General features: G+C 41.8%; 2 protein-coding genes across 4 annotated transcripts in view; one reads left to right on the forward strand and one right to left on the reverse strand.

Moving 5' to 3' along the window:
* Nucleotides 1-15: 15 nt before the first annotated feature.
* On the reverse strand, nt 16-13753 carry Tcs3 (Probable tRNA N6-adenosine threonylcarbamoyltransferase Tcs3). 3 transcript variants are annotated; one of them, XR_012830725.1, is made up of 12 exons: nt 13485-13753; nt 13150-13269; nt 12935-13036; nt 12529-12602; nt 10315-10410; nt 6692-6741; nt 6546-6624; nt 6336-6435; nt 6175-6231; nt 5143-5218; nt 2124-2241; nt 16-161 (listed from the first exon to the last, which is right to left on the reverse strand). XR_012830725.1 is itself a non-coding variant. In XM_075704098.1 (12 exons), the coding sequence occupies exons 1-12, from the start codon at nt 13597-13599 to the stop codon at nt 122-124; spliced, it is 1008 nt and encodes a 335-aa protein (XP_075560213.1). In that variant the 5' UTR covers nt 13600-13753; the 3' UTR covers nt 16-121. The 3 variants fall into 3 exon arrangements, 2 of the variants coding, with proteins under 2 accessions (XP_075560213.1, XP_075560220.1); XM_075704098.1 differs by having other exon boundaries at nt 2124-2222; XM_075704105.1 differs by lacking the exon at nt 2124-2241 and having other exon boundaries at nt 34-161.
* Nucleotides 13754-14021: 268 nt separating this feature from the next.
* The window catches only part of LOC142592634 (meckelin), a 72740-nt gene continuing 71883 nt past the window's right edge, over nt 14022-14878 (forward strand). The window contains exon 1 of the mRNA XM_075704185.1: nt 14022-14299. Coding sequence (XP_075560300.1) covers nt 14122-14299 — 178 coding nt within the window. The 5' untranslated portion in view covers nt 14022-14121. The remainder of the gene's footprint in view (nt 14300-14878) is intronic.

Genomic DNA, 14878 nt, shown 5'->3' on the forward strand with positions numbered 1-14878 from the left:
CTTCCACACTTACAATGGTGCTTTTGTGCAGGCAAACATACTGTAACAGTTTAGCTTCTGTAGTAAACAGTTTGTTTATTAAAACAAGGCTTTCAAAGTGTACCTATCATACAAGATAAACTCAGTCTCTCCATGACACCTCAACTTCATCAGTTCGATACCTGAAAGAGACATGAAAAATGCATAAGGTAACAGGTTGGTTGAATTAACATACCAATGTGTAGCTTTATGCCACTGAGTTGGGGTACACAATTGAAGAAATTTCTAGCAAATACTAGCAAAGACGCCACCTTCGTATTGCTGCTAGCACTAGTGATACCTCTGGTACTCTATTTACTTGCATAATTCTCGCACTTCTTTCACAGAAACTTTATCCGAAGTTGGGGTGGTGCGACAAGTGCATGGGGAAAATTTTCCGAGGAAAGGTTCTAGGTGCTAAGCCGAAAAATGGCAAATGAAGTGGCTGTAAATTGCTGTTCTCACACCAGCCACTGTAAGCTCAAGATATTACAACCCAGTAACTTACTTTCGTAGTGAGAGCAGAGGGTCTACACTAGCAGGAATTGCAAAGGCCCTTTATTAGCCGACAGTAGCTGAAGCTGCAGTCGCTAAACTAAATGAGATTCTGGGCCGCCATATTCAGGGTCTGTGTCGCCACCAACATTGCGTATTGTTTCGTCACTAGCTGCGTCCCCACTATCGACACCGACGCCTGGCTTAAGCTTGAAACGAGGCATGTAGCTTCCATATTGCCTTATGGCAAAGTGACACAAAGACAAACAACACTGGCATTACCTGTCCACTTGGAACTTCACAAAATTATGGAAACCTTGCTACTTGAGGTTTCGATTGGATTATGGTTGCATGCACCGACAGTGTGCTCTGCTTCTATGTGCTACCATTGTCACCGACTTGAACAAGCAGACGACAGTTGCTGCAGCAATTTTCGAGCGTGTGACCATTACTCGAGGAAAGAAAAAAATAATTTTTGATGGCCAATGTGCATGGTGCAAGCATTATGAAAGTGCGAGAACTATGAAAGTAAATAAAGTGTATAACAAGTTCAATGGTTCGCAAACAATTCCACCAAGGGTATGACAAAAGTTATTTAAAGCTGTATTACGAGAATAAGAGGACCCAATTGGTTTTCGTGGTAACCACTGAAGCCTGTTTATGTTCAGTGATCTTTCGCTGTTGTCTTGCACGACTGCTTGAATATGCCAACCCTGGAAATGACTTGATGAGCAAGGTTTGATACTGATGCAGCAACATAATTTATTTCAACCAGGCATCAAAAAAAGTTCTCTTCAAATAAAATGGTGCACGCAGACTCAACACATTCTAGTTGTGTGTTGTCTGTGAATTGAATTGCGAACTTGCACAAGCTCCCACCTTCGCATACATCATTCATCCCATATTAAGGGTGTGTGAATATTCAAAAATTTTGAATAACAAATTGAATATAGTGTCATATTCAATTTGGTCTTTGAATCGAATAGTCAGTATTTGGAAATGCAAATATTTTTAAAAGTACCCTTAATATTTCAGAGCGTCAACTGCAGCCAAATAAACATAAAATTGGACCAACAGTGCAGTAAATTTTCACCCCCACGGGCATAGTATACACATAAAACACGAGAACTAGCGTAGTGGGGCAGGCTATGCTGCTTAGGTAGCCATGCTTTACATCATGTATAGCAATCATTCGCACACTCTGAAGAGCTCTGTGCATGCGAAGAAACTGCTTGTTTGCTCCTAATGCTCTATTTGAGCATATAATAAACAACACCACATAACAAGCTATGTAATGACAGAAACTTGCTAACGTTCAGATTACTGGGATGTGCGCATCGCTTTATATTAATTGTGATAACAGCCATTCATAATTTCAAAAGTATTCTATATTTGATTCAATTCACCTTTGGCACTACTCAATTCATATTCGATTCAGTCTCAAAAATAAGTATTCGCACACCCCTATTCCATATGCATTACCGCCTAACAAGAGTGCTGGAAATTTCACTAAACTGTAGCTTGGAATAATCAAACTGCATTTAGTTTTTACTACTGTCTAAGCATTGCAACCAGCAAGTACAGGTCAGAAATAATGATGTATAAGTTACCGTTGTGTGCAGGTCGTTTCTTCAAAAGGGGTTACTTGGCCCGATCGAAACATTTCCCAACCAGCTTGAGCAATCATTGCTCCATTATCGATGCAAAATCTGCACAAAATTTGTGCATCTGTTACGAGACGAACAGTACAGTTTTTCATGAACGAACCACTGCGACAAAAATATTTAAGAACACAGCTTGCGACTGTTACCTGAACATATTGCATGAACAAGACATTTTTTCTTTCGCATTTGCAGTTTATAATATACCAGGTGTTTCAGCAAACTTTCAAATTAAAAAATAAAATTGCCTGTGGCAGGTAGCACAATTCTAGACCATGGGCTGGTCTAGTCGAAGAGGCGGACATTACTTGAAAAACAAAATCGACTAATTAAAAAAACCTCACTAATTAAGTTTACCTAATCACCTTATGGCACATATTGCAATTTAAAAATTTTAACCAGAGAGTTGTATGCATGAAGAAGTGTTGGTCAAACTGGCAGATGCATCAAATCAGACACTGAAGGAGCATCAATACAACAACACCAAAGTAATCTTGGGCCATTTGGGCATTCATTTCCCAAATTGTGGCTGCAATCTGATGTTTGAAAGTACTCTTTTGTATAACGCTCATAGTAGGTTGACAAGGGAAATCGTGGAGGTCTAAGAAATTGTGAAATGAGAGGAAAGGTGAGTAAGTAAGCCTTCAGTGTCGTTATCTGAACGAGATACAATTTGTTGGTTTATCGCTGTAACTATTGCAGTGTATGTTTTCATCATGCCTTCAACACATGTAGTTTTTCTATATGCACTACTGAATGTTTTTTGTCTCTTGTTTCCACTTGTTCAGTATATATTTATCGGTCGTGCAAAAATAAAAATCTATAGTTGAAAGCAGCGCTGTCCCCAGGGTGTGTGTGTGTGTATTTCTTTCTACGTCCCCATTCAGTCACGCTTGCACATTCTATCGTGAATTCAAATTTAAGTTGGGGCTGATAGTATGCCATAAAATTGATGCTGCAGACACTCCTAAACACTACACTGTGTTCACTAAATGTACATTTGTCAGCATCATTTTTTTTCCCTGCAGAAATGCTCTAACCAAAGGGCTGACCTATGATTTATGACCAAAAATGAAAGTGGCCACTAAGTTATCAGTAAATTGGGTGAACTGACTGGCCTCATTATTGCAAACGCACTGCTGGTTGTCAGGCCACTGTTGTACACTGTTTGATGCTGGGCAGCCAGCACTGCAAAGCTACAGCAATTTTTTGTGCTGCCTTCATTCATGGCCAAACTAATAGCGCTTCACATGATGAAATGCCAAAATGCTGTACAGTGAGTTTTCATTCTGTTTCAGCTGAACGGTATGACACATGCATCCTTTCTTTACCGGTATGTGTACAGCTGTATCTGTTGAAGACTGACAGGGTATTGACCAGTGAAAGTGGATGTGGGAAAATCTGTGAGAGCACGCTTACTAGTGTTGCTTTTTTTTTTCATAATCTATAGTTGTTGAGTGTATTAATAATTTAAACGGTGGAAACATCACAGCAAGAACAAATGTGCATTGCTACATGTGAAGCATTGTGCATCACATAAAAATGTAGATAAGCGCTACTAGAAACTGTTATTGAGAATGTGGACCCTGAACTGCTGGAAGTGGGGGACTGTAAGCAACATGTCAAATTTTAGGGCTGGTATTGCACAGTTGATAGTAATACAGGGTCCATTATGAAAGTAATGCACATTATTTTATTATGACGCGACTATCCATGGCAGCGCAGTAAAACCTCTCTGGAAATGTAGCGAGGGTTCTGCCCTGCCAACGTAGCCGGTTTACTCCGAGCAGTGTGAGCGGTTAACGCGGCAATGGAGCATTCACTTGAACAGCGGTACACTATCAAGTTTTGCATGAAGGTTGGGAAGAACGCAACCGAAACATTCCAGATGCTTCAAGAGGCCTTCAAGGATGACTATTTCAAGGTCACAATCCGGGAGGTGGCACATGGCGTTCAAGGAGGGCCAGGAAGAGGTCACTGACAAACACTGTTCTGGACGCCCAAAAACGACCAGAACCGACGAAAACATGGATCGTGTGCACGAAGGTTTTGTGTTCAGAGCGTCAATTGAGCATCCAGCAAATTGCTTTGCTGACACCCTACACATGTCCACATTTTCCGTACATGGGATAGTGACCGAGGACCTGCAAATTTGCAAGGTCTGCACAAAGCTTGTGCCGAAAGTGTTGACGGAAGATCAGAAAGAACTTAAGTTTTGCACTGTCAAGAATTGTTAAATTTGATTCAAGATGAGGCGGACTTTCTTAACTCTGTCATAACAGGAGACGAATCCTGGATGTTCGAGTACGACCCAGAATCGAAAAGGCATAGCAGCAAGTGGCACACACAATATCATCCCCCCGCCCCAAGAAAGCGCAAATGAGCAAGTCTCGCATCAAAACGATGCGCATTGTCTTCTTTGACGCCCGAGGAATCGTCCATTTTGAGTTCGTACCACAGAGAGAAACTGTCAACTCAGCCTTTTACCTGGAGGTGCTCAAGAGATTGAAACGCCAGGTCACGCATGTGAGGGCTGACATCAAAGACATGGTCAAGCTCCACCATGACGATGCCCCCAGCCACACGTCGTTCATCGTTACCAACTTCCTGGCTCGGAGCAACACCCCGGTAGTCCCCCATCCCCCTTACAGTCCCGACTTGGCTTGTGCGACTTTTTTTTGCTTCCCTGACTGAAGAGAGCGCTGAAAGGAAAGCATTGGGAGACCGTGGAAAACATCCAAAAGCATGTTACAGCGTTCCTGAGAGACATTCCCGTCGAGGACTTTCAGGGTGCCTTCCAGGTGTGGCAGACACGCCTGTGCAAGTGTATTGATGCAGGGGGAGAGTATTTTGAAGAATTTCAACGATTTGTACAGGTCCAGTCAGTAAATCTATTTTTCCCAGAAAATGCACATTAGTTTCATAATGGACCCTGTACATTGGTAGAGCCCACAGATGCAAGGTATACCTCTCATCCGTGGCAAATAATTTGGCATTGCGTTCTTGAGCCATGATTCCCATCATTTCCTGTAGTCTCTTATTACCTAGGAGCAGAGAAAAAAAAATATTGCACAAATGTTAATTTGCATTTTTTTTCAGTGCACACATTAAACATGCAAGAAGTCCTGTAGCTTTAAAGCAAGTGCAATTTATGTTTGAGGAATATTGTGCAGGACCCTTTGAAAGTGAAGACTTCCAAGAATGAAAGATAGTCAACAGCTTAATAGCAGCACAAAAATATAGAACCATACTTGAACAGTGAAAGAGATGTTGGTGAACATTCAGTCTACCTTTGTTCTGCCTTTTTAAGAGTTTATTGTAGTGCTGACAAACGGAACGAAAAAAAAAAAAAAAAATGTGTAGCTACCGTAAATGAATAGCACATGCATGCAACACAAGTGTACTTTGGGAGCATAGCTTTTTGGGCTTGTTGGTGCATGATTTAAATATATATGAATAGTGCGCAGAGAACGAGGCAGTAAAATTCACACACACACAAACGGTACAAGTGCCAACTTACAACAAATGTGATTTTCCACATACATCACTTTTATAAGCCCGAAGAAGGACATATCGCTTATACAACCATTATCAGTGTCTCAGAAACACCAGCTCTTTATTGCAGAGGAAAATAGAAGGCGTGCTCACACATGTGCGTCCTACTCTTATTTTTTCAGCTTCAATGATTTCTCGAGTTATGCTGTCTTTGCTCCTTCCTATGACAACACATTTATCAAACAACGGCTTGCACATTTTTTGAGCAGCAAGTGCTCCTCCTTGCCTATACCTGACATTATGGACATGTTCCATAAGGCGCTCGTTCAAGCACCTATCAGTTTGTCTGATATAGTGGTTCCCGCATGACAAGGGAACTTGGTACACGACACCTTCATCACAAGCAACGTAAGGTTTCTGATGTCTGACCATGCATCCTCGCACTTTGTTGTTGTCAGTCTTTCCTATCTCGCACAATGTGGCAAGTTCGCAGCTTCTTACTTACAGCCAACTCCACCAACAATGAGTACTTCATCAGAACCAGTGTGAGCCATGGCCCTTTCTAGAAAAAGAAAGAAGGAAAAATCATCTATGCAAGAATGTGCATTCAAAAACAACCCCAAAAATATGCCTCAAAATAATGTTGGCTTTACTGATCACATTTACCTGTAGTTTCAACAAGCATTGCAAAGACGGTCTCTTGTAAAGAAAAACACAGGTCTTCAGCTGTGCACTGACCCTCACTTAAAAGAGACTCCGCTTTCTCCTGAAATGCAGTATGCACAGTTTGGATTTTCTCATGGCGTGCAAACTTGACATTGGAAAACTGTGTAAATTGCAGGATGGTAAAACAGACAGAGAGCATGGCTGGCAAACCTCAATGAAGGAGAGCAATCCTGAAAATGAGACGTCCATGCCTTTGACAACGTACGGGAGTGGAACCAGTTTGGTGCCCCTACGATAAGCCAAAAACAAATGTTCATATTCCTAGACACAAGGCAGCCGTGCATCTTGTGCCTTACTTTTTTGCCATTTGCTCTATGTTGTAGCCAGGACTTGGATCATTCGAGAGCTGCAAAAATGGTTAAAAATGTTGAGGACAGGTTACATAGACACAGGAAACTTACTGCAACCAGCAACCAAATAAGTATAGTGTGCTGCTTGCGGTAGCAATTCGTATTACTTTTCTCCACAAAGTCAGCTGACGGAAATAAACATGGTAAAAGCGAAATTCTATGCATGTTTGGTGCCTACAAGTGCCAAAATATCCCTAAAAGTTACACAATCACGGAGTGCTAGCAAGAACTGACCAATAATACCTAAAGTGCATGGCAATATGTGAAAACATTCACCTCATATGAATGTGTAAAGTACTGGGCCTCATTTTACACCACTTAGAAGAATCTTGAATAATTTTACAAAGCACAATAACAAACACTTTTTGCATGGCAGACAAAGAACCTGCTGCACTGCTAGAATGCACCCATGAAAAGGCAGCAGATCGTGCAACGAGCAAGCTGAATGATGAGTATGTACCCCCCCCCCCCCCCCCCAATACAAGCACGCACGCTCGCTCACTCGTAAGCTTCACTGCACTTCTTGCATTAGTTCATTCACACATCAGAGCTAGGCTGTCCATAGTATGGTGCCTGCCATATCTTTAATGTTCTTTAATGTTGCAAAGGATTTCATTTGATTGTACACACATGTGAACATCCCCACTGTGGGCCTAGGCCCACTGAAAATTGAACCCAGTCCTACATTTCTTTTGCTCCTCAATATGCTTGGCGAGGTAATGTGCTGTAAAGTAACTATCCGCAGCCAATCCACCTAATTAAGTGCTTCATATGCTGCCAGGTTAAGAAATATAGCAGCCCATATTTAAACACACCCTACTCAGCTGCTTACTTACCTTTTGCATTGCCCCTTTACAGACAGGAAGGATTAATAACATCACAACCCATTCAATTCCTTTGTAGCAAATGTTGCTTTCTTACACAGCAAGCCAAAAGCATGATATTGTAGTGTCATAAAAGAAACTGTGTCTGTTCAGTAGGTGTCCTTCTCTTGTTCCAACACTTTAATTATTTTTTTTTTCACTTCCGCAGATGTGATCACACATACCGTAACAATATCTTTTACATAACAGTCACAAAAGTGGGAAATTTTTCATGCATATATAAAGATTTAGTTACTTCTGTGGACAACAGTAATTATTTAATAATATTTTATTAATCTGCTTGGCACCTCAGTCTTCTGAGACAGCATAAACTGAAGTTACTGCTCTTAACACTCCTCTGTATTATTTTTTTTTTTTAATAATGAAAAATTTTAAACATAGGTGTATGGTCCAATGTTACTCATATTAGTTAAAGGGACCCTGAAACGATTTTGACGATTTTCTACAAATGTACTGAGTCGTTAGAGTACGTCCTTCTGATCATTGACGCATCTAAGTGCTCCGCGTAAAGCGTGTAATTTATTATAAGGTTTTAAAAATGCACGTCGCTGCCGATCGCAGCACACTGTGCAGTGGAATTTTACGCCGCCCCTACCCATATGACGCAAATCACCCATATGACATCAGTGGGGCGAGCTATCCGATTGGCTCACCAGGGCGCGGGATCGATAATTTTTCCAGCTTTATGGTAAACAAATGATGTTCGTAATAGTTGGAATGTTAGTTAATTTGTTTTTATAAAAAGAAAGTAACATAAAGGGAATGCACAAGAACAATTTTTCAGTACACTTAAGCACTTCCAGCACACAGCAAGTGTCGTCTGCTTGTGTTACAACGTGCTCCGTCTTTCACGAGGGCTCTGCCGTCAGTGTCGGTCTGTCTTTTCGCGAGCGCTATGATTAGACTTTTTTTGCGTTGTGGACTGCAAACGTAGTGACTGGCAATATGTCAAGCTGCGACATCATGTCCCTCTGCAAGCCAGTAGACGAGCGGACTGGCTGCAGCGCATCAGACTGCCGCTATCCGATCGGCGCCAGGATTTGCGCGATTGCGGCTGTCACTTTACACCGGAAGATTACTAACGCAATAGCGTTTTGAGAGTCTGGTATTAGGGTAAACGCAAGCGCAAAGGGGACAGGGCCTGGCCGTGTCTCCTTGCACGTCGTTTCATGGGATGAACAGAAGTGCAAATGTGAATGGTCTGCACGGTGCAGCCACCTGGTGGCATAGAGCTCAACCAGACAGTAGTAGTAACAAAATTTATTCTTCTTTGCTGCTGGTGTAAATTTTTCGCAGGAGTGTAATCGTGAACATGTTGTTTTTGTAAATGTTTTACACTTGGTTAGAGCAATATTAGCTCTTTCTTTGGCTGGTTAAGCTCTGTGCCAACGGCTGGACCGTGGAGACCGATCAGGCAGCTCACGTATGTCTACGCTAAAGTTCCTTCATCAGCTTGAGTTTATGCTTCCACCGTTCAGTCGAAACGTTCCGCTAGTGTGTTAACGGAATACCAGAAACATTTGGCGCTGCGACAGAATGCTCGCAACGCACGCTGCTTCGATAGCTCTCACTTGCGGTCGACGGCCAAGTGGCTAGTGGAGAGGTTTTGCGCGGGCGAGGGCGGGCTCCAAAACAACCGGAAGTGGACGATGTGATGTCGCATCGTCACGCAGAACAAGTGAAGGCGGAGCTTAGCCGCGATGGCTCGGCGAATGAGTCGAGGAGGAAAAGCATGGCTAGGGAGGAGGGTAACTTGCAATCGCTTGTAGCTCCATTAATACTTAACACTTCACTTAGATTGTGGTGCAAATGTTCTACTTAAGCTGTACCCTACGCGTCTACAAAATTTGTCCGAACCATTTCAGGGCCCCTTTAATGCATAATAAACATATTTTAAGCATACAATATTTGTGAAATTTTTTTGCCTAGAAACATGCTTTATGCTATATTCAGGTTCATGCTACAAACATAATATGAGAGCTAGAGGGAAAAAACTTATCAGGCTCAGACACGAAGTGCCTGAGCAGGGGAAAATACCCTCAATTTATACCTATGGTTCAGTACTTCTAGCTTTCTTTATAAACAAATAAGATAACACTTAGTGTGCTACTGCCAGTAAATATTACTACACAATAAAATACCTAAGTTTCGTGTTCTCCATCTGCTTCTTTTTTTCTGCAACTATTGTCACAATAGTATTATAAAGCTGGCCTTTGTTAATTTCACCTTAGTGGGACAAGTAAAATTGGTTAGAATTAACAGAATTGCTCAGGCAGCATAGGCACAATTTGTTGTAACATTTGAATAGAGCTAAATCACAAGGAAGGCTGAATTAATCATTGTAAATAACAAGTTAGCAGCAGATGGCAGGTGATTAATCCTGTATTCTGTTGCTTATATTGTAATGTTGTTTGCAAGAAATGAAGTGACATTGTAGTGGGATCACTTTGGCTGCTACATAATACATAAGAGACCAAAACTAGAACTAACCTCACAGGTTGAGAAAGAGATCCGAGCGTGAACTCGGCCATAGCTTAAACGTCACTTAAAATAATTTCAGCTGGCGAAGGAAGCAACAGGTCAGCCCTGTTCATGTTTACAAGTCGTGTCCGGTCAAACACAAGATGACATAAAATGTTCTATAATGTATGCATGGAAAGCTGGTGAGTCACTACTCTGACTTACTTTCAGGACTCTTGCAAACCTGTCCAGGCAATTTCCAACAGCAATGTCAATGGTCTCTCCAAAAATCCTATAGCGCTTCTCACTGTACGCTATTATCTAAAAAAGAAAAAGACCCCCGAAACTTTTGAGATCTGACACCACCAGTATGCTGTCAACAGAACCATTTCACAACACAACACAGGTAACACAGGCATTAAATGAGAGACCAAACCACTTTTGAAACCAAGAATTTAAGAAGGGCATAAGTGGTCATGCTCAAACCATATGGGTGCTTAAAGCACTCTGAATACTGCAAAACATGTACTGACAATCACAATGGTGAACCCTCCAGGCAAACTTTTAATGGGATCAATGGCATAACCGTAAAAAGATCTTGTGAAAAAGTTAGCGTGACTGACAGCCATCATAAAATCTTTGCTTTCACATTCAGGACATCCACCTGATTTTAGGCAGAAAATCTAGAACTGTGATAAAACTATGGCAATTATGTACGCTGCCTACTTGCTTGTAGCATCTTGGTTTCAATGAATGTCGCTGTTATTCCTCACTACCTTGCACACCTCACTTAGCATTGCCAAGTAGAATTAGTAAGTACAAGTAATTTCCCCTGTGTTGTCCTTGGTGTCACTGTTTGTTGGCTTCTTACGATTAATAAAGATCAGGCCCCTCGGTTAACCCCCTTTCTTTTCGTTCATTACATAATGAGGGTGTCGAATCCGGCAACGTTGATGCCTTCAGATAGCATGTGTGGGTTCATTGACCAGTTGCCTTCACCCAAAAAGATCATATACTCGTGACACCTGCGGCAGAAAGGATGTACCACATCCACAATCAAGGCTTGCGAGTGGTGGTGCTGGCTAACATTCCCAAGGTTAGTTCTAGTAGTAAAAACATAAATAACGGCACCGCGGTAGCTCAATTGGTTAGAGAAAAGCATGCGTAATGCGAGGACGTGGGATCGTTCTCCACCTACGGCTAGTTGTTATTTCATCCAATTTCACTGTCATTCATTTATAATTTCTTTAATTCAATTAGTAAGTACAAGTAATTTCACTTGTGCTGTCCTTGGTGTCATTGTTTGTTGGCTTCTTATGATATGATTAATAAAAAACGGGCCCCTCGGTATACCCGCTTTTTTCTTGTTCATTAGCATTACCAAATTATTTATCCCCCAAACAGAACACAAAGCTCAAAGCAAGAAGATTAATCAGTAATGAGACCAGGAAGCTAGCACTGCATGCACTGAAGAAAGTGAAGTGCCCTTAATGGATACTTCCAAGGATCAAAATTATGACAGAGCAATCATGCAGAGAGGGTCTGTATTAAAGGAGTACCGACGGGCACTTTTGACTCTTAATTTTTGTGTTAAATGAAAGTTTGAGACCTCTAAGCCCCAGAAAAAATATTCACAAGCCTCAGAGTGCCCTAAATAATTTAATATAATAGCTTTTCCACAGTCAGTTTCAGTTTCATTTTTCAAGAGGTTAGGTTTTAATAAATGCATTCCAGAAACATGGAGTTCAATAGTTGTAATTTTTAATTCCGCACCACATTTCTTTCAAACTTCAGTATTGTGTCTTACATCCACTTTCTTTTCATGGCGTAAACATCAATTTGGAGGAATACTTGCAGCTGCAACTGCTGTATTCTAAATAAAACTTCTATAGTGAATTCACAATGGCTGAATCTACGAAGACTGAACGTGGACACAGGGTCTACTTAAAGAAATTACTGCAATGCTAATCCTGGCGTAGGAAATAAAATTAGAATTGGCGCTATAACTTAAATAAAGACAAAGCTACCTAGACAAAACTTCTTGCTTATGCCAATAGATAAATGATGAAGCTGTCAGCAGAAAAAACAAATAAAGTGGTAAACTGTGACTATGACAAAAAAAGAAGAAAAAATTGCCAAGGATCTGGCATGAGCTACATTCTTTTTGAATAATAGAATAAAAAAAGGAAAACAATTTTTTCCTGTTACATTACTTTAATTTCTGCAGTTTTGGACGTGTTGGCAAAAAAGAAAAATGAACAGCAGCATAATTCGTTTTTTTTTTCTTTTTGCAAGTTGCAGAGCAGTCGAGAAATGATTAGACAAGCTGGGGTCATCCCATTTTAGTGTCTCCCTCTGGTCTTTTGCATTGTTTTCTACACAATGTGCGCGAACTAGCACATTTATGCACATGCTGACAGAACTGTTGAGGTCGTTCACCTGAGTGTTGCCACCGCTCACGTATAGTACAGCTGGGTTAGAAGCTCCAGTAATTAGGCGCCCCATTTCGATGTCTTGAATGCAGCACGTCAAGGAAGCAAAATGTTTAAAACTGGGCGCACTGATTGATTTCATTTTAACGGCAGCGCGAATGAGACGGCGGCACACAGAATGGAAGCACACAGGACAAGCACTTGTCCTGTGTGCTTCCATTCTGTGTCCTGTGTGCCGCCGTCTCATTTGCACTCCCGTTATAATCAACAAGGAAGGAAATGACGGGGCTTGAAGAAGGAGACTGCATGGCAAAGGAGGTGGTAATTAGGTGATATTCTTTAACCTTCCAAGGAACGAATTGCTGTGGAATGAAACACTGATCAGCATCCTTTGAACAACGCAGCAAGGATACGACCAATGCAGTGGTTGACACCTATAATTGGCTTGTTCCATAGCTGTGCAACTGTTCTTGCAACCACGGCAACAGATACCAGAGGTGCTCCCATACCGGGTCCTTGAAAAAAAAAAAAAAAAAGGACAAGTATATGTAGCAGACAGATGACAGCTTTCCGCTCTTTTTTGTCACTGAGGGAGAAGATTCAAATGTATGTGCGGCAGTTAACTTGCCTTTAGTGTAGCATACAACGTCGATTTCATTTGGCGTGACGTTTGCTTCTTGGAGTGCTTTCTCAAGAACGTCTAAAACGTGTGCTCGGTGGTGCAGAGCTGTGTCTTTCGGCTGAAACCCTAAAACAGCGGAAAGGTTACTCAACAGAAAGAACCAGAGCTGCGAGTTTGGGATTCGGGATAAGCAAGCTCTTCACATCCATGAATTTTAGGATTCACTTTTAGGATTTAGTGCGCGCCAAATTATCGAATGTATTTGAACATGGCAATAACTGGCACAAATGACACGCCGTTTCACTAGAAAAGAACTTATTTAGAAATAATCAGCAACATACCTTCACCTGGTGGAGTAATGTAAGTTACTCGGGGATTTGACAGAACTTCGCCATCGCGTATTATACCAACTCCCAACTTGTTCGCGCTCCCTTCGAAGCCGATCGCTACAGTCATGCTGACTTCTACAACGATTAACAATCAGTCAACTTTGCATTCTTCGCACTGCTACACTCCAGCACCGCTTCGCGGTTTACTTCGCTCTAGTACACTCTACTTACAGAAGTGGCACGGCGCCGCCACCCCGCCACGCTCGAAAATGCTGTCTTCGTGCTTGCTTGGCTAGTATTGGCTAGTTTTCACTGGTGGGCATTTTTATAGAAGCACAATGTGAACATATCTATGATAAAATTGTATTGCTAAAATTTAAATAAGCGCTTATAAATTGTGGTTTATAGCTGATAGTTTATAAATTATTGTGGTATGACGTCACTGTAGCCGCTTGGCCCGCTTCAAGAGAACCGGTGACGTCATGGCCACTTTGGTCACTTGGCCAATGCTTGGCCACCATGTGCATAGCAACGGTTGCTAATGGAATGGTTTACAGTCAACAAAAGCATGCTTGGGAGCCGTGGATGGTGGCGTTCACGAAATGCTTCGTATTTTAAGTTGGAAATACGCTAATTGCGTCTTGAGGAGATGCTGTTCATAATTCTTATGTGGACCTTCATAGCTGTCATCGACTCACGGTACCTGAGCACTTACCACACGCCTAGCGAGTGCGACAACTCGAGCTATTTCGACATTGTCGCTCTTTCGTGTGTTAAATGTGGCGCCAACAGGGGACAGGAACACATGCAAGTAGCGTCGAAAGATGGTTTGTAGAGCTCTTGGCTCTCTGCAACTGTTTCCTTAGTTTTTGTACCTGTTTAGGAATGCTGTGAGCGGGCTAGCACATAGCAGTCGCATGACTCCCTGCATACTAGTTTTGCAGGAAGGCACCCTGCTCTGCGAAGAGCGCCGCATCACTAGCACTCGCATTTTTGAGCGCCGTTCTGTGTTTTTCCGTCATAGCAAGCATTTGCAATCATGAAAGTGAATGTCATTGTTCGCAGCAGCTCGAAGCATCTGAGTACTTTCGTTGCTAAGCTTTCCACTTCTTTCTTCGGTCTCGACCGCGTCATGTGCCTGTAAAAATATCTGTGGTCGGCCGTTCTCTTTGTTCTAATGTTTATTTTTTATTCATGCACATGGTGATGTGGTTGCCACAATTATTACAAGTACTTGTAACATTCTGTGGGCTGCTACACGCCTTCCGAATGGTTCGTGTTAACACTTGTAAGTGAATATGGTCATAGGTCGTGAGGCTTCTCACAAGATCCTGTTCATACCTCGTCCTGAAATTGTCTGCCATGGCGGCTGTGAAGGAAAATGTTGCGTTTAACGCTGTTTGCCA

The sequence above is a fragment of the Dermacentor variabilis genome, chromosome 1 (genome assembly GCF_050947875.1).
Source record: "Dermacentor variabilis isolate Ectoservices chromosome 1, ASM5094787v1, whole genome shotgun sequence".
NCBI lineage: Eukaryota > Metazoa > Arthropoda > Arachnida > Ixodida > Ixodidae > Dermacentor > Dermacentor variabilis.

Excerpts from the sequence above, each read along its gene's own strand:
- Tcs3 (XM_075704098.1), bottom strand. The coding sequence starts at position 13,599 with ATGACTGTAGCGATCGGCTTCGAAGGGAGCGCGAACAAGTTGGGAGTT. Across the intron at positions 10,411-12,528 it reads TGAGCGGTGGCAACACTCAG|ATAATAGCGTACAGTGAGAA; the intron begins GTGAACGACCTC and ends TTTCTTTTTTAG. Across the intron at positions 6,742-10,314 it reads GGTTTGCAAGAGTCCTGAAA|CTCTCGAATGATCCAAGTCC; the intron begins GTAAGTCAGAGT and ends CCATTTTTGCAG.